This window comes from Mus caroli, chromosome 13 (assembly GCF_900094665.2).
Source record: "Mus caroli chromosome 13, CAROLI_EIJ_v1.1, whole genome shotgun sequence".
NCBI lineage: Eukaryota > Metazoa > Chordata > Mammalia > Rodentia > Muridae > Mus > Mus caroli.
The window spans coordinates 30,088,843-30,111,819 of NC_034582.1; the positions used below are offsets into that span (position 1 = coordinate 30,088,843).

General features: G+C 48.7%; 1 protein-coding gene across 1 annotated transcript in view; it reads right to left on the minus strand.

The window, feature by feature from the left end:
• The window catches only part of Pxdc1 (PX domain containing 1), a 25,673-nt gene extending 3,841 nt beyond the window's left edge, over positions 1-21,832 (minus strand). Inside the window, exons 1-3 of the mRNA XM_021180326.2 lie at positions 20,853-21,832; positions 7,641-7,732; positions 6,800-6,917 (exon numbers count right to left, since the gene is read on the minus strand). Of these exons, the coding sequence (XP_021035985.1) occupies positions 6,800-6,917; positions 7,641-7,732; positions 20,853-21,108 (466 nt within the window). The 5' untranslated portion in view covers positions 21,109-21,832. The remainder of the gene's footprint in view (positions 1-6,799; positions 6,918-7,640; positions 7,733-20,852) is intronic.
• Positions 21,833-22,977: the final 1,145 nt, after the last annotated feature.

Below are 22,977 nucleotides of genomic sequence, written 5' to 3' on the forward strand. Positions count from 1 at the left end.
GAGGGAGAATTATAGGATTCTCAGTTAATGCAAATGGGTTTTCTGTAACTCTCACTAAATAAAATGATTATTTAAGGAAATCAGACTAACTGCAATTACTTTTTCAAAATTCTAATAGAGTTAACTGCCTGAAATACAAAGTGATAATTCTAGAATTATAAATTTGTTTACAAGAAAATACCATTGAGAAATATAGTTATATATCTTAACTAAAACTATATTACCTAAAAACTTATGTATTCATAATTGTTTTTGAATATATATGTGTTATGTGTCTAATTTAAATTTTGACTATCATTAATGAGAACCTCATAAATATATAAATTATTAGTTTTATCTAATATTTTACATGTATGTAATAAAGCATGATTTTTTTAATCTTTTAGATGAAAAATAAATGTAATATATTTGTGTAAAAAAAAAAAAAAAAAAAAGAATTGCATCGGATGAGATCAGGTTGCGTTTTAAATGAGTGGCTCACTGACTTTGTATCATGAAACTGTATATATATTTATATTTTCCCCCAATAAGCACCGATGTGGGTACTTTAGAAAAATCAACAAACAAAAGCAGCTTCCTTTGTCTACACTGGCAGTTAGTTTACAAGGGCTCTCCTGTGGCTGAAAGAGCTGATGGGGAGGATTGGTGGCTGGCACCAAGCTAGAAGCTTTCACTGCAGCCTTGTGGCCTTGGGACTCTTCTCTACGAGAAACCTTTAAGTTTGTTATTGGAGAATGTCGCGGCAAGCAAGCATCCATTTAGTTACAGACACCCTCTTTGAATATCAAAACCCATGATGTCTAAATATCTAATGCAGACTGGGGCGGTGTTTCTAGAATCTCCACTTATTCTCCCTCTAGGCTTTATGTCATCTTTAGATCACTTATAATACCTGGTGCAATGCAAATGATATCTAAGTCATTGTTATAATGACAGAGGAGAAAGGGCTACACGTGATCAGTAGACAGAGTCCTTTTCCCAGTATTTTGGCCTGGACGTGGTTGAATCCAGACTCTGGACCCACAGACATGGAGAGCTGACTGTAAGAACCCCCCGTGGCTTGGCTTTCTTCTTTTTAACGTACTATAACCTTGACAGCTCAGAAGGAACTGAATCTCCTTTCCTTCGAGAGATCATCAGGCTTGGTGCCATCTTGAATCCTCCCTCTCTGTGAGCCTCACTCATCTCCAGTCCTTGGCTCTCAGGCAGCTGAGCTCCATGCTCAGGACCACCTCTGAAGTCCTCCTAAGCAAGGTTCTTGCCTGCAAGACACACTTAACACTTACCACACATTCTGGGTATGTTTAATCCACAAGATTGCATCCTCACCTTAGGGACCCAGCTGACTTTAGCCTTTCCTCCTCCACAGGCCCACACAGCCAATAAGAGCATCTCTCCCCATCCTAAGGGTTACTGGACATCAGACGCCTTTGTTTCTAAAGAATCATCTTAGCCTTCTCCCCACTGGACCACAGTGTAATTATTCCTGAGTATATAAGTTTGCTTTTTCGTGATGAAAATGATCACTTCCTGATTACTTTTCACCTTCCTAGGCATTTGGGGTTCCATTCTTAGAACTTCTGTCCTTAGGCAGAGAATTTTTAGGGAATTAGCCAGAAAGAAATAAAGAAAAATAGGTTTCCTCTTCACTCTCACAAAACGCCTATTCATTAGTTTGCTAAGGACTTGCTGAAATGCATGTCTGGTTCCTGGAGAAGGAGCTGGCATGTGCCATGGCTCTCTTGCAGCATGTTTCCTCAGTCAGTCACACTCATAGGATATCAGCTCTGGCTCCCTCCCCTGCCTTCTTCCCTGCTCCTCCACCCAGTGGTGTGCAGCACCGGGAAGGGACTCAGCAAACCAATAGGTAAGGAGTCTGGGAACTCGGGTCAGCTACATTTCTGTGTACAAAGAGCAAAGGAAAGATGCTCAGGAAGTGAGCTGTCAGACTGAAAATCACTGAACCCCACACAAGTTCCGATTCTCTCGACTCCCCACTCAGAGGGTGTGGCAGCAGAGAACCACTTTCTTTATTGTTCTTATTAACTGTGACCCAAATCTGTCTGTCTGAGGAAGTACAGGCAGCCCCAGTACAGCCTTCACACTGCTAACTGACAGGCCAAGTCTTCTCCTCCCCGCTACCATGGGAATCTGGGATGGGGAAGGAATCCTGGGATGCAAGACACTTCTGTACAAACTCCTGAAGCTATCTGCATGCCTAATCTTTGCTAAATGTGAACTGCAGAGTCAAAGATGTGGAATCTTTACTGGGCTTTCCAGAATAGATTTGGAACAAGTCACTCCTCAGATGTCTATGACAAAGAGTTCCTAAGGCCAGTATAGCCCTGGGGACACTAAAGTATATTGGTCTCCAGTCTCTCAAAGTCCTAGATCCAGGCCACAGAGGGATATTGGTCAAATTGCTGGTATTTCACCAACCATAGTCCCCAGAAACTCTGGGTTCCTCCTGCATCCCCAGGTTACCCTCATCACACTGAACCAGCAGTCTCCTGAGCACACAGATGGAGTCTATAAACCATCAGTGCATCCATTCCAAACCAGCTTGGAAACAAATGGCTCACCAAGAATCATGAACGCAAAAGCAGGTACCACAACAGGCTCAAAACCTAGCCCGACACACACGGCTCTCCCTATGCCTGAGCTAGCTAACACTGGAGCAAAGATTCTGTGATAGTTTATATTTTCATTTCTTCCATTCACTTAAAAACAATACCTTAAGAAGAGTCATCACTTAAAAACCTAAGAAGGGTTATCCAAAATTTACAACAAGGAAAGCCTGAGCTTATCATGTGTCTACCTGCAGGGGCCATCAGTTTAAAACGACCACTTTGCTAATAGTCCTGCAGTACTGCCCTCCCCAGTCGCCATCTACACACTGATCAACAACCTCCTGAATGGGAAGTTACTCTTGGATCAGTCTCTACTGGAGGGTGGTGTGGTGACTTGAGGGTGAAATGTCCCCTGTAGGTTTGTGTGTTTGAACACTTAATCCCCAGCCAGTCATGCTGCTTTGGAAGATTGGGGTACCTTTAGGAGGGGAGCCTCACTGCGGTGAGTCACTTAGGGGTGGGTTTGTAGTTTAATAGCCTGGCCCAACTTCCTGTCTACTCTGCCTCTTGACTACAGCTACAAGGTGACCAGCTGTCTCACACCCCCACAACCATGCCTTCCTCCATACGATGGGCTGTATCCCTTCTAAACTGAAAGTCAAAATAATCCCTTTCTCCTTTAAGCTGTGTCTTTAGTGACAGTAATGAGGAGAGTAACCAACAGAAGTGACGTGGACCAAGAACTTGTGCCTTCAAGCTCAGTAAGGCCTTGCTGATGCTCATATTATGGGACTGCAGACTGCTGCGCTGCTGGTAACCCACAACATTAGCACGTATGCACACTGACCCTACGTACAGCTGTTTCCAACCTTGTTCCTGCTACCTGTGCCTGGAGAACAGGTTAGTTCTGCTTGGTTATCCTCTATACAGGGCTCAGCTGCACATTCAACAGAATGATATGTCTGAAAACTCTAACAAACACTGAAGTCTCAAATAATACTAATTATTACCATGACACTTACTCATTATTTTCCACCTGTTGTCACACAAGAATAATAATTAAGAAACTGAAGAAAGTGTTATAATTAAAGAAATATTACAGTGCCTGCAGCCCATTTTCAAATAAATTTAAGATACGAATTCCTCACATGTCAGTTTAGAACCCACAGCAAAAAAAAAAAAAATAACTAGCTAGTTTAATATTTTAGGCCACATCCCTAACTCTAGAAACAGTTCATTTTCAGGTTAACCCCACACCCTGTGCAAGGATCAAACTCAAGGTCTCACCTTGCGAGGCATGGTTCTGCCACTGAGCCATTCTCCAGACCACAAGATGCTTTCATGTTCCTATGTTCCTATTCTGTAATGTTTAATTTAATTTTAGAATTGTAGGTAAGCCATGAAGGCACAGACAGGGCTCCCACATGACCCATAGCAGCCCCCCTATTGTCAATACTTCATACAGTTAGGGTCCCTCATCACATCCAGGGAATACCCAAGAGATGATGCTACTGAGTGTAAAGCCCCTTCAATGGGGTTTCTCTAGTGCCTCACTATTGCTACTTTCTTCTGCTACAGATGCAGTCCAGAACTCGGGATCTCCTTGACTCTGATGGCTTTGGTCTGTCCTTGTTTCTCATGCAGGCCTTGTGAGGAATTCAGGTGAGTGACTTCACAACTCTTCCTGGAGCTGGATATCCAGGTGGTTAGAACTCGGTGATGATATGTCACTGGGCAGAATCCCACAGGGCATGTTGAGTGCCCCTCTGTGAAAGTATGAGGCATGCATGTGTGCATGTGTGTGCTGCAACAATATGCACAGGCCTACTGGCGATGCTAAACCGGGATGGGTAGGTTGCTTTCTCTTTGCCATTATCAAATATCTCAGAGAACAAGGTCTTAATACTGTGCAAACCCTGTTTTTCCTTGAACTTCCCCCATTGGTCTTAGCTTCTCTCCATCAGTGGATATATTTTGCAATATGTCCCAGTTAGTGTACATGGTGTTGCAATGGTGATTTTCCTAACTTGTCACTAACCCTTCAGGTCATCAATTTCCTGATTCCTTTCTTCTGCAGGTCTTTAACCAGCCTGGGAAGCATTCACAGTATAGCCTTCCTCCTTTCTAAGTCCTCCCTGGCATTATATTTTCAGTTTACTCCAACAACAGAACAAAAGCCTAAGCAATATCCTTTTGTTAACTAGATGACCTGTCTATCTCTATATAGTAAAGCTTATGGTTAAGATTGAATGGATACTGGATTAATGAACAACAACAAAAAGTATTCCCTTTTAAACCTTGATGGGAACAACCTACTTCTGTGGGTGAAATCTATGGGTTCTATAGCATAACCGGGTGAAGCTGGGACCTGAGACCTCTGTTTCCTTTGTGCTACGTAGTCACGGCTGCACCTCATCCGTGTGTTCTTGGGTTTGATAAACATTTAGATCAACACAGGAAATGAGTGCTTAAGTCTCAGTGGCTATCCTTGCCAAAGCACTAGAATATTGACAGGATTTCTTAAGTACAACCAGTGCCTGCTGCCATCTGGTGGAGCCCTCACCACCTACTGCCTCAACATCCAAAGAGAAAAAACAGGCCTCTCAAGTCCCAGGCTCAACAAATCAGCATCCCCAGAGAGGAGAATCTGTGGCAACTCCATGGCACCCACCGGCTCTCCAAATGCCAGAGTGCAGGAAGAAATCCCCCAAGAGAAGAAGAGAAAGGTTGGTGTAGGTCTTCACCATCACCATCTGTTCCTTAAATGGAAAGACTTGGAGGGAATGAAGAGGGAGGGAGGGTTTGCCTTGGTGACCCTTGAGGGTCACAGCACAAACAATAACCAGAGTCCAGTGGAGGAGCCCCAAGATCTGGATATGATATGACAAGATCAAAAGTCATCCATTGTTCAGAAAACCCAGACAAACAGCCTCACTACATGCAATCAGCTGAGTAGAAGGTTCTAGAGCTCAGGTGCCAGTTTAAAAAAGTCCCCTAGGCCCTTAAACTGCCTGCTCTCCTCTAAGATAACCAGGAAGTTGCTACACAATGAACAGCCCATATGGACCACCCACCCTGTGCACTCACGGTCGTGGGCTCTCCCGCAAGTGGTGTATACCTATAATTCCAATACTGAGGAGGTTGACATAGTTAGGGAGGACTGTTGTGAGTTCAAGGCCAGCCTGTGCTAAATAGTAAGTTAAAGGTTAGCCTCCTAAAGAAATGAAAAAAAAAAATACAATTATCTGGACAAGTATAGCCAGCTTTTAGGAAAACAGCAAGCAGGCCATGGGGCTCCTTCCTTCCTCTGTAGGGCCTATGGTGTTGACTTCCCCTTACAGTGGCTGACTTTCAGTGCTAGAAGGCTCAGTACAATGTCAATGCCAACAGTACCAAAGCTAAAAGCTTCCCTAAAGCCAATAGCCAAATTCAACACCTCCTCAAAGGGGCTCCCTCACTTCCGTAGGTCGGCCTGACTCCAGTCATTACCTCAGAAATGCTTTCCTGGGGCTGAAGATATGCTCAGCAGTTAAGAATACTTGATGTTCTTCCAGAAGACCCACACTCAGTTCCCAGCACCCACCTGGTGGCTCACAACCGTCTACCACTCCAGTTCTGAGAGCTCCAGTGCCTTCTTTAGCCTCTGTGGACACCAGGCACACACATGTAAATATACATACTACAGACGTGCAGACAAAACACATATACAGACACAAAATTAAAATAATAAATATTGTTTAAAAGAATGCCTTCCTAATATTTTCATCGTCGTTATATTCTTTCTTAAGTATTCTAACTAATATGTCAAATTAACCCCTTTGGAAGTAAATGACACACTTGGCAGTCACCAAGTGGAAGGTACTTAACGCTGCTTAGTAAGAACTCAGCAATCATTTCTCTGATCCAGGGAAGTGACCTTCTAGAGCCCAGTGGTGGAGGCTGAGTCCACCCACCCCATAGACACACTGGAAACGGCCTTGCAACCACAGCCACTAAGCACAATCCTCCCTCACCTTCACCACAGTCCTCCCTCACCTTCACCACAGTCCTCCTTCACCTTCACCACAGTCTTCCCACGCCTTCACCACAGTCCTCCCACACCTTCAACACAGTCCTCCCTCACCTTCATCACAATCCTCCCACGCCTTCACCACAGTCCTCCCTCACCTTCATCACAATCCTCCCACGCCTTCACCACAGTCCTTCCACACCTTCATCGAGGCTCTTACCTGATATTTTAACAGGACTTTGAAAGCTGGGTTGGATCTTATGGACATTATCATTTTTTAACACCTGATCCAAAGGCGATCTTTCAAAGAAGGTGAGAACAACCTCAGACCTGGAATACTGGGAATAAACATAGTGATTACTGATAAAGCTCTCACCACAGGTCTCCCATGTGTGCTGGGGCGGTATTTCTGCACAGAGGTGACCCCAACTGATGTGACGCTCAGGAGGCCGTCCCAGACCTGTGCAGGGGCTGCTTGATGGCCTGTGCCCAGTGACTGGATCACTGTAGCTTCTTTGTTTCGAGGTGGCTACCGGTAGGGCCTCTCGCTAGGGCGGGTGGCTCGGCGAAATGCTTGGCACAGAGCTGGCACATCACTCTCAGCTCTCCTTTACTATCTGTTGGGTTGCTTCTACGTGCTCAATTTTCCTTTAAGAACCTTTAAGAGCTAAGGAGTTCTGCCTGACCCTCTAGGTTCTGATTTCCTGCATCAAGCACACAGTTCAGAAATGTAACTGAACGCCAAGCTGCCAGCGTGGATGCTGACTCTGCTCTGGGCTTGCCGATGCCTATTCTAAACCTAAGCAAGAAGATGGATCCGAAGGGAGGGAAGAGAGCAAAGGCCACTAGTTCTGGAGAAGCCTCTGTCCCCTCCTGCTTCAGACCTCATGGCTCTCCTTCCACTCTGTCCCCTGAAGAGAAAGGACTACAGCAAGGAGTACCACAGACTTCTCCCTTCCCTCTATCACCCTTCAGGACTTCTGGGAATGAAACACTGAGTGAGATGCAGGGAGCCGTCTTTAAGGCTGGTGGTGATAGGCCACTCTGGCCTCCCTGCTCACCTTACACGGCATGCTGATGACCGTCTCCAGCAGCTTCTCGACCTCATTGAGCCTGGTCTCTATGTCATGTGCACCCTTGATGGCGAGCAGTCCTAGAACAGAGACAGAAACGGCCAGGTCAGTTGGATGAGCAGCCTATGACAAAATATGTAACAAATACGCAACAGGTGTCCCTCAATGAAAACACCACCCCAGTGTCACGTTTCACAGCAAAATGTCCTTAATTCTTAAGGAAGACACATCTCAGTGTCTCCCGTGAATTCTTGAAACCACAGATAGAGTTGGACCCAAGCAAACAAAGCCTTTTCCATCCTAGTTCAGTTCAAGTCACAGCTGTACCCATGGCTGTCGCTTTTGCTGTTTAAACTGAGATGGGAATGAATGAATCTCATGAATTTCACCTTCACAACTTCATAGACACATGATACCCTCTACTGTAGACTGCAGACCTCTTTGCCTGCATTTGTGGGTTTTGGTTTCCTCATTTAAGTGCGACTATCCACCTCTTCTCTCAAAGCAGGGCTTCATAGCATCTCTTTGCATGCATCTCCCATTTTATGACCAGGATTAAGCAAAAGGGAGCTTATAGATCCCTGAGCACTGGGATACCCAAACATGAGAGACCTGATAATTGAGACCGCTGCTAATGATTGGCAGTCAGGTGGCATATACAGTGCAGAGACCCGAGACAAAGGAACCAGTCTCCTCCCAGGGAAGACAGGGTGGGACTGGGCGGCTTAACATCGTGCTCCTCAGAATGGCAAGCAATTCGAGGCATAGGAATTGTTTATTTTGAGAACCTCTGACCTGAAAGAATGGGAAACAAAGTCCCAGATAAGGGAGATTTAGCACCTGCTAAGCCTCGTGTGTCGAGTGCTAACTTGTAAGGTCCTGGACTAACCTTCCCCTGAGGAGCCAACCAGTAATGTATGACTCTGCTGCGACCCATGTCACACACACACAAATGACAGTGGAAGTAGAACGGGATGTAAGATCCCCTGCGGTGGGACGTCCTGGAGCCATGCCACTAACACCTGGACACAGCAGAGCTTAACCAGCGACCCCCTCGGGTTGCCACCACTATGGTGACTGCATAAGGGGTGGGTGATCCAGAATCCACTACCCCGAGTGACACAGGAAAGGATACATTCTGCCAGTGACAACTGCCCAGGCCACAAGAACAGTGTCAATGGATCCCATATTTAGGCAAGGCATGTGAATGCAATGTTCAGAAGGAAAAATAGATCTCCAGGAAAATCCACATGGGCGTGGCTCACAGCCCTCTCCAGGAACCCAAGCATCAGTACTTGTTGTGGGTACCACAGAGTGGTCACCACAGGCTCTGGCGGGCTGTTGTGCTGTGCGGTATTTTATTTTAAAAATCTTACAGACTGTATGTGGAGCTTCCTCTGTCTCCCATGAGCAATGTAAAGGTAAGACTTCTCACTTCAGCGTCTCCCACCAGCTTTCAAGGGATGGAATTAAGAGCCCTTAGTATGCTAGCTTTGCCCCGGACTCTGTATGACCAGAATGGGACAATCCCTACCATCTGCAGCAGAACCCCAGAGACCTAGATCCCAGAACTATGGTCAGTCCTGAAAAGTTTCTCTCAGGCTTTGGTTTGATTTTGTTAACAAAAGATAAAATGCTAAGGTTTGGGGCAACTGACTCCCTGCAATGACTGATCACCTGCATCGACTGACCACCTGCAACAACTGACCACGATCAAATTTTCTAAATTTTCTCATTTCTAAAGCAACCTGATTGAAATTAGGATGAACTCAAACCTGGCTACTCCTGCCAGAGAGTCTTCAGATGTAATGAAAGAACATTTTTTTCTTTTTTAATTTATTTATTTTTATTTATATGTGTACACTGTAGCTGTCTTCAGACACACACTAGAAGAAGGCGTTCGATCCCATTACAGATGGTTGTGAGCCACCATGTGGGTGCTGGGAATTGAACTCAGGACCTCTAGAAGAGCAGTCAGTGCTGTCAACCTCTGAGCCATCTCTCCAGCCCGAAAGAACATTTCTAAAAGGCTAGCTAAGCTACCCCCAATGTCCATGGCAGTGCCTCCCTCACCTGGCCTCCAAGTATGCAAATACCCTTACGTGTTTTCTGATCCTGCCCTTCCTTCTCTCCTTCCCTCCCTCCTTCCCTCCCCCCACCCCCATCTTTCCTCCCTTATCTCTTTAACCATAGAGGCCACAGGTGGTCAGGCACGGAATGTGCAAGACCCAGAGGTGACAGAGTAGGCTGCGACTGGCTCATTGGAAAAACCTCAGACTCCATACACACTGCATCAGCCTGCACTCAAGCACAGCACTCCAACCATCACTAGAGAAAGGGACTGAGCCACCCCCTCCCTCTCTTCCTAAGCCACACCCCACCCCTGTCTGATGAAGAAAGGAAAAGAAAAGCACAAATATCAGAGTGCCAGAGGCGTCAAAGCCCTGAGCTCCCTAAACAGATTTCAAACATTTAGAGGGGGGTGGGGGGGAGGGAGAGAGAGTGTGTGTTTGTGTTATACACAGCAGGTGGCATTTTGGACATAATGTGGCGTATATGACATTGGTCGCATAAGAGATATCACCTAGTAACAGCACAGCTGGCTCAGTTTGTGTAAATACACTCAGGATAGTCACACAGTGACAGAATTCTCTCAAAGACACCTTTCTCAGCATGGCAGTCATTAAGAGGGTGTGGTTGTGTGCACACATAAGACTGCAGGTACTATTCTTGCAGCAGGCTGCTTTGAGCATCCTCCCTTGCTACAGAGTAGTCTACAGAGGACAGAGCCTAGTCAGAACTCCTTGGAGTTATTTGAAAAGAGAAAACACACACACACCAGATCCTCAGGGAGCTGCTTTCTTCAAAGAGGCAAAGCCGCCTTCTGTTTGCGGAGAGCTACAATCCTCGTTCTGAGCCCATCACACCGACACAGCAACGACGTTTATTCTCTGAAAGGGTGGCTCGTTGCATCCTCCGCTGCAGCCAGTGCACGGACATTCTACACCACTGTACCGGGTGGAAGCATCCATTCTGGATTCCCAAACGACGAGCTTTCATCTTGCCCTTAAGATGTGGTGCAAGAGCCTGGTTACACCTCTGTTCCTCTTGGCTGGGTTCACAACCTCCAACAGAGAGGGAAACACACTCTGCTCTCCATCACTGTGCTGGTTTAAACAAGAATGTCCCCAAATGGGCTTGGATGGTTGAGCAGTTGGTGACATTGTTTGGGGAGGTTTAAGAGGTGTGGTCTTATTGGAGGAAGCGTGTCACAAGAGGGAGTCTCTGAGAGTTTAAAAACCCACACCATTTCCAGTCGAGCTCTTCTTGCTTTATGGTTCACAGTGTGAGCTCTCAGCTCCCTGCTCCCACTGCATGCCCACTGATGGCTGACATGCCGTCCCATCTGAAGCTTTAAGACCACATCAGCTCTTCCTTCCTTCCTTCCTTGGTCAATGTTTTATCACAGCAATAAAGAAACATCTACAATCAGCCTTTCAAGGCAGCCAATTTCACAACTTAGTGAATTGTGAATTTCAAATACGTATGAGTCTCTGCTTTAGTTGTCAGGAACAGGTGACAGAAGCCATGGCTCCAAGCGGAATGGTTACTAGCCCAGTGCCCTAGTTGCTCACATTCACACCTTTTCCTATTGCACCTGCTAATAAGCCTTTTCCTTGGGACTCAGACCAGCTTTGAAAAATTGTCACCTTTTCAACTTTATTTTTTATGTATTTAAATACAATAACTTTAGGGTGCCCGATGCTTATTGGTCTGATATTCCAAATGTCACTAGTGGTTTAAGAAAAGTCATGGAACTGTCCAGGGGTCCTTTTTCCTTAAAGGATTTAGCCTTGCAAGAACAGAGAATTTGTTTGTGTTTAACTGGTTTCGTCAAAAGCAAACACCTGCTTGACTCCTGGGTGCAAGCCTGAATGAATCAGGCATAATAGCTGTGATTTCCAAACAGTGTCTAACATGATTTTGTTATCTGAAGTTGTAATGAATGATACTGCAGGTGGGCATTGTGACTGCAGAGATGCACTCAAAAATAAGTGTCACTGGGAGACAGTAATTCCGAAGTTGACCAGCAGAGGGTGCCAACACACCACATAAGCCTAAGGGTATCTCAAACTGGAAAAGATTTTGCCCACATGGGAAGAATTTGACCCAGAAGGCCTTGTTCTCCCTGAAATTTTTCTAATTTCTGAAAAAGTTTAATTACTCATATAACCTCAAGTTCCAAATTTTCCCAACACATAGTTTGTGACACAAGAATTTTATCCAAGTTTAGTACAAGCAGTTAAGTTAAAGGCTGCCTGGTCTACAAAGTGAGTTCCAGGACAGCCAAGGCTACACAGAGAAACCCTGTCTCAAAAAACCAAAAAAAAAAAAAAAATTATTAATGTCATGTGTATTGCAGTAACCCAAAGACATAAATATTGTGGAACTAGATGTCAGCTTGATTGGGCATGGTGGTGCATTACTTCAATCCTGACATTTAGGACGCAGAGGCATGCCTGGTCCACACAGGGAATTCCAGGCCAGCTAGAGATACATCATAGTGAGACCCTATTTCAAAAATGAGTCAGCCTAGAGCTGCCCCCCTCCACTCCAGGGGCGTGTGGCTTTAGCCTCACAAGACCATAGTTTGTGGTTGTTTATATAATTAGCTGCTTTTAGCAAAAGTAAACACTTGCTTTATTCCTGGAACTAAAACTCAATGAAGCAAGCATAAACAAATTAGTTTCCTAACCTCAGCAACCTGGGTCTGAAGTCCCATGTCTTTGTTAAACAGAGCTTGGCCTCCATCCTTTTGACAAATGCCCCAGGCTTCCTCGGCAGAAGACTTGGTGGGTTGGGATGAGGTGGGGGGGACAGGGGGAGGGTGGGAAGAAGCACTTCTAACATTAGTGCCTCCTCTGCAGAGGAATTCTGGTTAATAAAGGGCAGATGAAGCGGAGGTCAGCAGAGAAGACATGCATTAAGGGTCGTCCATGGCCCACAGCACCTGCCTCTCTTAAGAGGGAGGAAGCTTTCTGACTCCCCCACAAAGGACAGCCCCAGGGGGAAACTTTTTATTAGGGCCAGATAACAAACTGCATTGAAGTGGCTTCTTGTCCATTTAACAAATGCGCCCATCAACACACTGTGCACGGAAGCGCAGGGCTAGGAAAAGCTGACTGTGTGTATTTGTGTGCTGTGAGAGAGGTACTGGGGCTGGGGGGTCACTGAAAGGCTGAATACATCATAAATTCTGGAAACAATATACTTTACTTCTTTTTAGGAAAACATTCAATCACTTCTAAATATCGCCTTCCCTCCTTCTTGCTTGTAGGCTGGCTTGCTGGGGATAGAACGAACCAGGGGCCTTGAACTCATACTGAGCCGGAACCCCTGACTCTAAACAGGTACTCCCCTGGGCTCAAAAAGCAGAGACTGAGATCAGGTCCTCCAGTGGAGGTCCTAACGTCTTAGAAAACCCCAAGTGAGTCTTCGCTCGGTGCTGTTGCACAGTGTGCATGTGCACGCATGGCACACACATGCGCAAGTGTGTGTTGACACAGGATAGAACATCAGGGAACACACACACACAAAAGTTCCCTTGAGCCCTACCACATGCCAGTGGACTCTGGCTGGCTGGCCTGCCCCTCCCTCTGTCCCATTGAGCAGAGCATAGCCAGGTGTGCAGGGATCACAGAGACAGAGATGAGAAGTGCCATCCTGCTCACGCCTCTCCCGGGATGAAAAGCTGGAAGGAGAACACAGGAGGGAGGTGGAGCCAGGAGGAAACTTCCTGGGAACCCAGAGGAGAAAGCTGTTCTTCCTTCCTCTTCTTAACCTTCCTGCTCCCAGCAGGGGCCTCTGAAAGGGGCCAAGCTGTTTTCTCCAAGTGGGAAATAAAAATGCATCGGGATATGGAACTTTCTGATTTTTTCCCCCCAGTTTCCTAATCCCTCCTCTCTGCTCATTAGTTTTCTCCAACCTAAAGCAAAATTCCCTTCCTAGAACTCAGGCAGTTTGTAGAAGCAAGTCACAAACCAGGCATGGTGGCACATGCCTGTAGTTCCAGCATTCAGGATGCTGGCCCTGGCTACAAGGTGAGACCCTATTTAAAGAAACAAACAACCCCCCCCATTCACTTGGCCATTCTTTTCCTACTGTGCTGGGAATGAACCCTAAAATCTTTCATACTAGCGGTGTGGTCCACTAAGCTGCCCCTTCCTGCCCCTGCCAGTTGGGCTTAAATAAAAGGCATTTGCCCATTTTCACCTCTCCACACAGGAAGGGCACACTGTCTGAAGTTCACAAAACACGGATTGGGGGATACCATGGCCTAAACCTGTGTAGAAACCCTGCCTCTCCTGGACATGTGTGCTGTCCACAAGGTGGTCAGGAGGCATACACTGACCACACATGATGGACAGGGCTCAGGCCTTGGAAAACACAGAGCATGCCCCTACTCACGCCAGCAGGAGGGGGCATGAAGGATGAACAGAAATGGCGGTGTGGAGGTCCACAAGAGGCCCCGGGGCTGGGGAAGGTGTGCAGCCATAGGAGCTGAGACAGAGATAAAGGCAAGCTCCACAGAGCATAAGGAGAGCACGGCTTCCCAGGCAGGTTCCGGCAGCAAACACACTACATGCTTGGCAATTCTGTTGCTTGGAGTGGCACACACACTGACCCAGGATTCCCCAGGCTCTCAAGTCTGACCCACACCAAGCAATAAGTCCTAGTCTGGGACTCGATGAAGACATAGGCCTAATCAGTCCCACTGTGGTACCTGGCACCATCTCTCTTAGCCAGGGCAAGGTGGGGTCACACCTGCAAAGGGCACTGTTGGAAGCAGTGAGCTGGCTCTTAGGTGGGTCAGCCTTGTAGGATGCTCCGGTCTCCACATTGTCCTGCCTAGGGCCCTTTTACTGGGGCTACAGGGGTTACTCTGGGCATAAGGCAGACAGTTTGAAAAGGCCAGCAACTCCATGTGCCTAGCTTGGTGCTGGGCACTTCGTGGCTACAATTACTCAGTAGAAGTCACCACTTTGCCACACAGGTGTTCTTGTTGCTATCAAATCAAGAATGAGCCACCAGCAAGGAGAGAAGCTAGGGGAGGGCAGTGTAGTAGGCAAATTAGAATAAAATATTCATATGCACTGTCACCATGAAGCCTATTACTTTATAGGCTTACTAGAAAATAGGAGGAGAAAGGGAGGGGGGAGAAGAGGAGGAAGGCAGAAATTCCAAACCCTGAGGATTAGGCTACTTGGCTGAAAGCAATAAGAGCTGGCTGTGTCTCCTGCTTTGCTACCCAATCTCCCAGGCCCTCAATGTCCTCACACAGAAAAGGTAACAACAGGACACTACCAGCAGAGTCCCTTCCACTCCCCTGCTTTCCCTGTTCTGTCCAAGTACAACGACATGTTTTCCTCATCCGCAAAGGGTAAGCAGCAGGCGTCTGCTCTCCAAACAAATGGGAGAGGCGAGTTTGCATGTGTAAGTTCCAAGAAATAACTTGTGGCCGTCATCACTCCACTTGGGGGTGGGATGAGGACAGGCACCAGCCCTCACTGTCATCAGAACAGCTAGCAGCACACAGACCAGGAGACACCGAGGCTGCCAGGAATGAACAGCACGGGACCATGGCTACTCCCCTTCCTCCCATCTTCCCACCAGCGGGGACAAATGTCAAATCAAGGGGCTCTCGGGGTCTTCTCCAGAACAAGAAGTGGCAAAACACAGCCTTTTAAGTGATGGCAACTGAAAAACAGAGTACCATACTGTGACCCAAAGATGCCAAAAAAAAAAAAAAAAAATGGCACTACTGTGGGGCTGAGAGTTTAGCTCAGAAGTGGAATGAGTCTCTAGAATGCACAATCCTGGGTCCAATCACCAGCACACCAAATATAAATATGCTATAACCATCTTTCTGTGCCTTGGCAGTACCAATCCATGACAGCATGTGCCTTCAATCTGTTGTCCTCAGCCTGCTGCTGGCCCAGAGGAAGGTGTGATGGCCTGGCCTTCACCTCTGAAGACACTCAAACAAAACACAGGCTGGCTTGTACCTCACTGCCAGTCCCTTGGACCCTCCCAAGTAGAAGCCAACACTCTTCACTTGCTGCAAGCTCAGCGCTGTGGAGAGGTACCTTGTCTTTGATTCTCTCTGCCTTACTATTATGGACACGTACTGTGGCTTTTCTTGCTGTCAACTATGCACAATGCAGGAGTGGATCTCCTCTTACTTCTGGAAGGTGTCTGCCAAACCAGCAGAGGATTATCAGGTCCAAACTGGTTTTTGAAATGGCAGGGACCTAAGTTTCCGGAGTGCACAGACACCTGAGTGCACAGGGTCAGGGGTGCCTTGCCCACAGGCTCACAGTGAGGCCGGGAGGAGAAGAGACCAGCTTCTCCCTCCAGCATCCCATGGGAGAAGCCATGATGTAGGTGGAAGAAGCAGGACTGGCTATGTAAGTTCTAACTGGTTTCATCTACAGCTAGGAAAGGCAGCCCACATGTCGTGGTGGGCTGGGCCATAGTACAAGACCTATGGCATGGATTCAGGGAATCAGAAACCAAGTGCAGCCAAGAAATTATTTATGGAAGAAGAGAGTCGAGATGTCGGGAGTGGAGCCTGGTGTGGGCAGCAGGGCAGGGATCTGGAAACAAATACAAAACAAGGAAGAGGGAGAGAAGGAAGAGGAGCAGGCACCCTGGGACAGGATGGGGGGGTGCTCTACACATGAAAGAGACGATAAATAAACAAACAAACAAATAAATAAATGGTGAGTCAGAGGAAATGGTCAAATCCAAGAAGTGAAAGCTGCCCAGACAGGATGGCAGGATGTCCCTGGGGAAGCTCTACGTGGGGAGGAGGCTGCAGCAAACGCCAAAGGCAGCATCCTAACATCCCGACATCCAAGGCCAGGCAGAAGTGGCAACTCCATACCCTGCTCAGCTATTCAGGCCTATAGCATGCTCACTAAGAAAGTCAGCTTGGTGCCTCTGAGCCACAGCTGGTCCTCCCTGTTTGCCAGTGACATCACACTTCTCCCTGATGATGACAATATGATGGAGAGCTGGGGCAGACAAGGGGAACAAAGCACAGGTCTAGGATGTGGAACCAAGGGCTACATCGTGTCCAATCACTCCTGGTACTATCCCAGTTGAGGCTCTCCTGTCTGGGAAGATACAGTGTCCCATACACTGGAGGTGCCCAGCATTGGTGATGAAGCTGAACACACCAGGGACAGGAACACCAGGCGCAGGTTCATGTGACAATTTGGGCTGCTAAATGCCAGGTTCCAGGCTGCCCCACCCTCCACCCCACCCCCGAAGCCAGCCCTTCCTACTCCACTGAAGCACAGTGAGCCAGAACTCTGGGCTTGCGCTGTGTGCCCCACACACCAACCTTTAGTCTCTCAGCGCCTCCATGGATTCTCCCCTTCCCCCCAGGCCAGTGTGCAGCCCCTTCTCACGCCTGCTCCATTATGCCCGGTCCCAGCAACCCTCCATACCTCCTCCATGTTCTCCCTTGTTCTGTTCCGTCTGTCTCAGCACATCAGCTGGAGTTCAACTCATACCAAATCAACTGCCTGGCTCAGAGTCCTCAGTGAGGACGGAGATCATGACTGATGTCATTTGCCTTTCCACCTCCATAACCTATACTCTCCACCAGAGCTATTCTGGCCACTGCTAACCCCCAACCCCAATGTGTTCTCTATCCACCTGGAGGCCCCAGGTGACTACTGCTTTGGTTTTTTCCTTCAAATCTCTAACTCAGTAAGATCATCCTCGACTCCCTTACCTAAAAACTAAACATGTTCCCTGCCCCCTAAAGTTATTGCTTCTTTTGTGGCTTATGTAGCAGTGTTTCTTCTGAGTACCAAAATGCAGTCATCGAAAGGATAGTGCAAGGTTCTAGCTGTTGCTGGCTACTTGTTTCCTTGCCTCTGGCACCTGCACGGTGCCTGGCAGCCGATATGGGATCACATAAATGAATGTAAACCCAAAATGTAGTCACCAAACGTCTAAGCTCACCTGGCCACTTTGAAATAGAATCTGTAGCAGCAGAGATAACCAGGCCAGCTCAGACGTCACAGCTCTGCCATGGGTGCTTACTGCAGAGAGGATCAAAATACTCCAAGAGTCTCAAATGGTCAACAGGAAACATTTGCATGTTTCTGCTTTTAAGCGCAGGCCTTCCCGTATGTGTGAGATGTAAACAAATCGAGAGGTCTTGCTCACAATCTGAAGCAGTGGGTATCACAAAGCACAGAGGACTTAAACACAAGACACAACCCCATGTGAAAGAGAGCAGAAAAGTAAGAGGGGGCGAGGGGACACCCTGGCAACCCAAACACAATGTCCACAAAAAGCAGCCATCTTCCCATCCCAGGGCTGAAGGACAGCAAGAAGCGACTCTACCAGCCCTGGCTCATAAACTACCAACCTGCTGCTAGTTAGTGTCTGGAGAGACCTGGTTCCATGAAAAAAAAAAAAAAATCTACAGGAGAGAAGCAAGACTGAAATCAGCACGACTCTATCTCATCCAAACAGCACCGTGCCTAAACCCACACAGGGGTAACCATTATCCTTGCCCGTGTGTCACCAGAACACATAAAGAAGCTATGGTCATCCACTAAGCATAACACCACAGAAGAAAAAGAAAACCTAATTCTCTCGTGGCAGTACTGCAGGAGCCAAGACGGAGGGCTCAGCACCTCTTCAACTGCGTGAAGATTCAGAGATGCAAAGCAGAGTCATGGCTTCCCCACTCTGCTGAGTATCAAGAACTCCTACCAGCCTATTCCTGGGGAAGCTTTTCTAATGGAAACCAGATAACATAAATCAAGCTTGGCCCAGAGATTTCAATAAACACAGACGTGGGAATCTGACTGACAGAAATTACATTGCCAGCACTCCACACAGCTGGAGTGCTTCCCTGTTGATAGTTTGAAAATACGATTTTTTTTTAAAGCAAATAACAAATTTGCATGGACAAGAGGTAGAATCTTCTTTTGTGTTACTATGGGGTATTTTTACTTGGCACACGACTTTCCCTAGACTTGAAAGGATCAATGGAAGAAAAAGGACCTTCGTGGTTTTGTGGAAGAAATTGAGGGTGGTACTAGGGAAGAATCAAGCAGAGAAAGGAGAAACAGAATGGACCGTGCTTCAGGGTCACCTCTCTACTGTGCCCAGAGCTCATCCTCATTTCATCTAGGGAGTACGAGGTGGACCCTCATAAGAGGTTTGCATCAGCTAGGACCGGGCACCAGTGATGGGCAATTCTAATGGTCACTTAGTAGGTTGTCAGTCACTGCATCTCAACGGAGCCACTCTGCCGGCTCCATCAGTACATCTAACCCACTTCTCCCTACCCTTCAGATACTTGAAGGCAGCTCTCGTAGCCCTTGTTTTCCTCCACGATAGTCACCCACTTCTCATCACTTCTAAATACTTCCTTTACTCTTTGGAGAATGTGCAGCTACACTGCAGGGCCTGTGACTCCAGATGGTTGCATACATGCAAACGAGGCCAGGTGAACAAGGGTAAGATGGTTTCCACCCTTCTGCTTCAGGGAAGGCCTTTTCGCCTGTGACTCCACCCTGAAGTCACATCCCTTTCCGCACTCTCTGCAACCAGCACCCCTGGCCAAAAGGCACCAGCAGTAAACAAGTGTCCTTTACAGACGCTTATTGTCACCAGATACAGCTTGGTGGTTCACCCCTCACAAAACCCCACAGGCAACAGGTATTCTCATAGATGCGACATGATTCTAGTCTGTGGTCACAGCAGAGCTCTGGGAACTGCTCAGAGGGAGAGCCAGAAAGTTCAACTTGTTTATGGACTGCCTTGTTCCAGAAGTAGCCACTGAGTAAACCAGTGACCCTTCCTGATGCTTTCCTGACTCAGACATTCATTTGTTAAATTAAAACTATAACAAAGAGCGAATTTAAAGCAATAAAAACAGGCCTAATCTTGACAACGTTGCTCAGCCACTGGGAGCGGCTGGGATGGAGATCTAAACCAGGCTTGTCACTCTGGGCCTCCACACTCACTTGCTTTTGGGAACCTGTCCAAATGATGTGTCTGCCAGGGGATGTGTCATGAGAATGGAGCTAATTATCCACATAAGCCACACATTGGTGGAACCTATCACCAGAGGGAAACGGAGGTTATCTCAAGACCTTAGTCAGACAGGAGGCCAAGGAAATGCGTACTGGCTAACCTTGAGTAACTTTGCCCCAAGCTGTCACAGGATGACTGCTTTGAGGACTTGGGTCCATGGGTCTCAGAGCCCCAGGAGGCCACTTACTGGGGGAAAGTCTGCTCAGAAGCTATATTGATCCCTCCTGCCCCACCGCTTACCCCGCTCATTGCCTCACACTTTATTCTTCCCCCCTCCCCCGTCTCAATCAAGGTCTCTCTCCAGTTTCCTTCACTCTTCCAGTTCTTTTGCTGTCCTTAGGAAGCAAAGGGGAAGCCACTGCTGTTTGAGAAAACAACAGTCACGGCCAACCAGGACCGTCACACGGCCAGAGAGGAGGCGGCCATGGCTAATCAAATCCGAATGCGGACCCAGCTCAGGGGTGGGGACCCTGGGTTGGCCTTACAGATGCAGGCGGGGCGGCCTTCTCCTAGGAGAGGTGGAAAAGATTGCTGCGTGGCACCTCGCTTTCAGGCTCAGCTGTCCCCGGGGCAGAATACAGATGGGGCCTCTACTGGGCAGGACCTGAGCAGTGATCATACCTGCTGCGATCCCCCCCGAGTTCCGATACTCTATAACGGTCTCTACTCTTTCCAGCAAACCCATTCCAGCCGCCACTGGTTCTCCACAGCAGCTGGGACCCAGTAGCTGTCAGCTCTGGATGTCGCCTCCGCTTCTTCACTAAAGGCTCGCTCTTTGGGACAGTCAGGCGAGAGTCCTGCTGACCTTGTCCCTTTTCCCAGCCATCTCATTTATCCTCCAAGAGTGTGCGCCCCAGACTCCGTGCCGGTTCCCAGCCCTTTCTGAACGACCATTCAGGAAAGCCGGGGTCTAGATGTCCTCCGTCAGGTGCCGAATAGTAGAGTTTTAAGTAACTCTTCCCGCGGACTTCATCGCACTTGGATGAGATCTCCTCACTAAGTTCCTCCCCCACAAAGCCCCTCCCTAAGCCCGCATCCCCCGGTGCCCCCAGTCCCGCAGCCCCGCACCTTGCCGCAGCGGCGCGCGCGCCAGCTCAGACCGGTCCTCGGGGAAGGCATCTCGGAGGCGCTTGCACAGGCGGCCCAGGTCGGCGAAGCTGCGGTGCAGGTAGAGCACGCTGCGGTCCGACCACTCGGTGCGGATCTCGAAGAACTCCTCCTCATCGCCGCGCCGGCTGACGATGAGCCTGCGGATCCCGTTCACCCAGCAACCGCGCACGAACATGTTCACGAGCGACGTGCCCTCAAACACCGCCGAGGCCATGCCGCGGGCGGCGCATGCCCCTGCCGCCGGGGGCGCCCTCGGCCCCCGCCTCGGGTCCGCCTGGGCAGAGTGGGTCCTGGCAGGGGCGATCAGGGATTCTCCGTGGGACGCGCTCGATTCCCGCAACGGCGGTTAAGAGTCCCCGTTGGGGAGAAGTTGGTGCCCCGCGAATATGCCGCAGCTCTGCGCGCACTCTGGGGCGGCTACGTGTGGCCCGCGCGCTCAGGGCGGCGTCGCCAGGAGTCTGTGGGACTGCACGGGCTGCGGCTTTATAAGGCACTTCCCATCGCGGGCGGCGCGGGCGGCGACGTCGAGTCCCGGCTGCGGCGCCTCCCTCCTGCCTCCCGCTGAACCGCCGCGGGCGGTCCCGGCCCAGAGCAGCACGCAAATCGCTTCCTCCCTGGTCTGCCAACTGCTAGGCGAGGCGGGTCCTGCGCTCTCCCTGCGCGCAAGGCGACTTTTTCCTCGTTCCCACTCTGGATCCTCGGGCTTCTCCAGCCCCGAGTTGAGCACTCTGCCAGGCTCACACGGTGGGTGGGATCGACACGTCACTGGAGTCCAGAGTCCCGGGGCGGCGCCGCACGGGGTGGGGACGCGGGCTCAGACCAAGCGGGAATCCGGGCAGAGGGAATGGTGCTGGTCCCCGCGCCGCCCTTGACCCGCCTGGTCTGGGCCGGGACTCCGGCTGAACCGCCCCGTGTCTCATCGGTTACCGGCGACTCCGCCCCGGGTCCTCCCGCGCATTCCGGTCGTGCCTTAGCTTGACAGAGGCCCGGGACGAGGCGGGACAGACCGACCAGAAGGCAAGACCTTGTGGTTCTTAGAAGAGGAGCCCCAGGAGGATTGTCCGCCAAAAGGATATGGGACAGAATTGTAGGAGACAGAGGTCTCCCGGGAGAGAGCAACTCAGGAGGAGCTTAGGAAGTCCCCCTTGGCAGAACTACCCACAGAGAAGGAATGCACCGCATGGCTCCCAATTGAAAAACAGTGTCTAGCATTAAGAATTGTAACTTGGTTCCAGATACATTCTTCTACCTACAACCTGGGAGAAAGACTATGCTTTTTACACGCTTCTAAATAGTCAGTGAACAGAGTCGTTAGGCAACAGGTATTCCTTCTCTGGACCTCACTGACCCTGATTTCCGTTGACCGGTCATCCCCGGCAGGGGGCGGATACTTAGATCGCCCTTGTCACTGCAGAAATCAGTCCTCCTATTTACCAAACGTTCTGCTCAGGCACTCCCATGCCAGTCCCCACTACTGCCTGGAACTATGTCCCTTCGGAAGCTGTCCCCTATCCCAGCATCATCCCCAGGAACCCCAGAAGTACACTTTTTTAAGCACCCCATCTTTAGGGTAGAGTTTGTGGGCGGGAACAATCAAGTCTCCAGTTCAGTTCCCTGCTGCTCGAGTGGCCTAGCTCTGTGAGGCTAGCCACCACTTTGAGCCTGTCATTCCTGAGCGCTAAAGAAAGTGTTTTCTTATTAATAGAAGTTGCTTCAAGAGATCTGGAAGTAAAACGAGATGACAGAGTAAAAGCAGTCACTGTTGGGGAGTCACTGGTTAGAACACACTATCTTTTATGCCGCATAGACCATTCATTAATCACTTTTCTATACAGCCCAGAAACTTCATTTTACTACTTAAAAAAAAAAATGATATGAGTCTGGAGTGGCTCACGTATGTAATTCAAGTAACCCAGGCAGGGACAGGAAGACCTTTTGAAGCTGGAGGCCAACCTGGGATTCCACAATGCTTTCCAGGTAAGCAGCCTGGGTCTCTCTCTCTCTCTCTCTCTCTCTCTCTCTCTCTCTCTCTCTCTCTCTCTCTCTGTGTGTGTGTGTGTGTGTGTGTGTGTGTGTGTGTGTG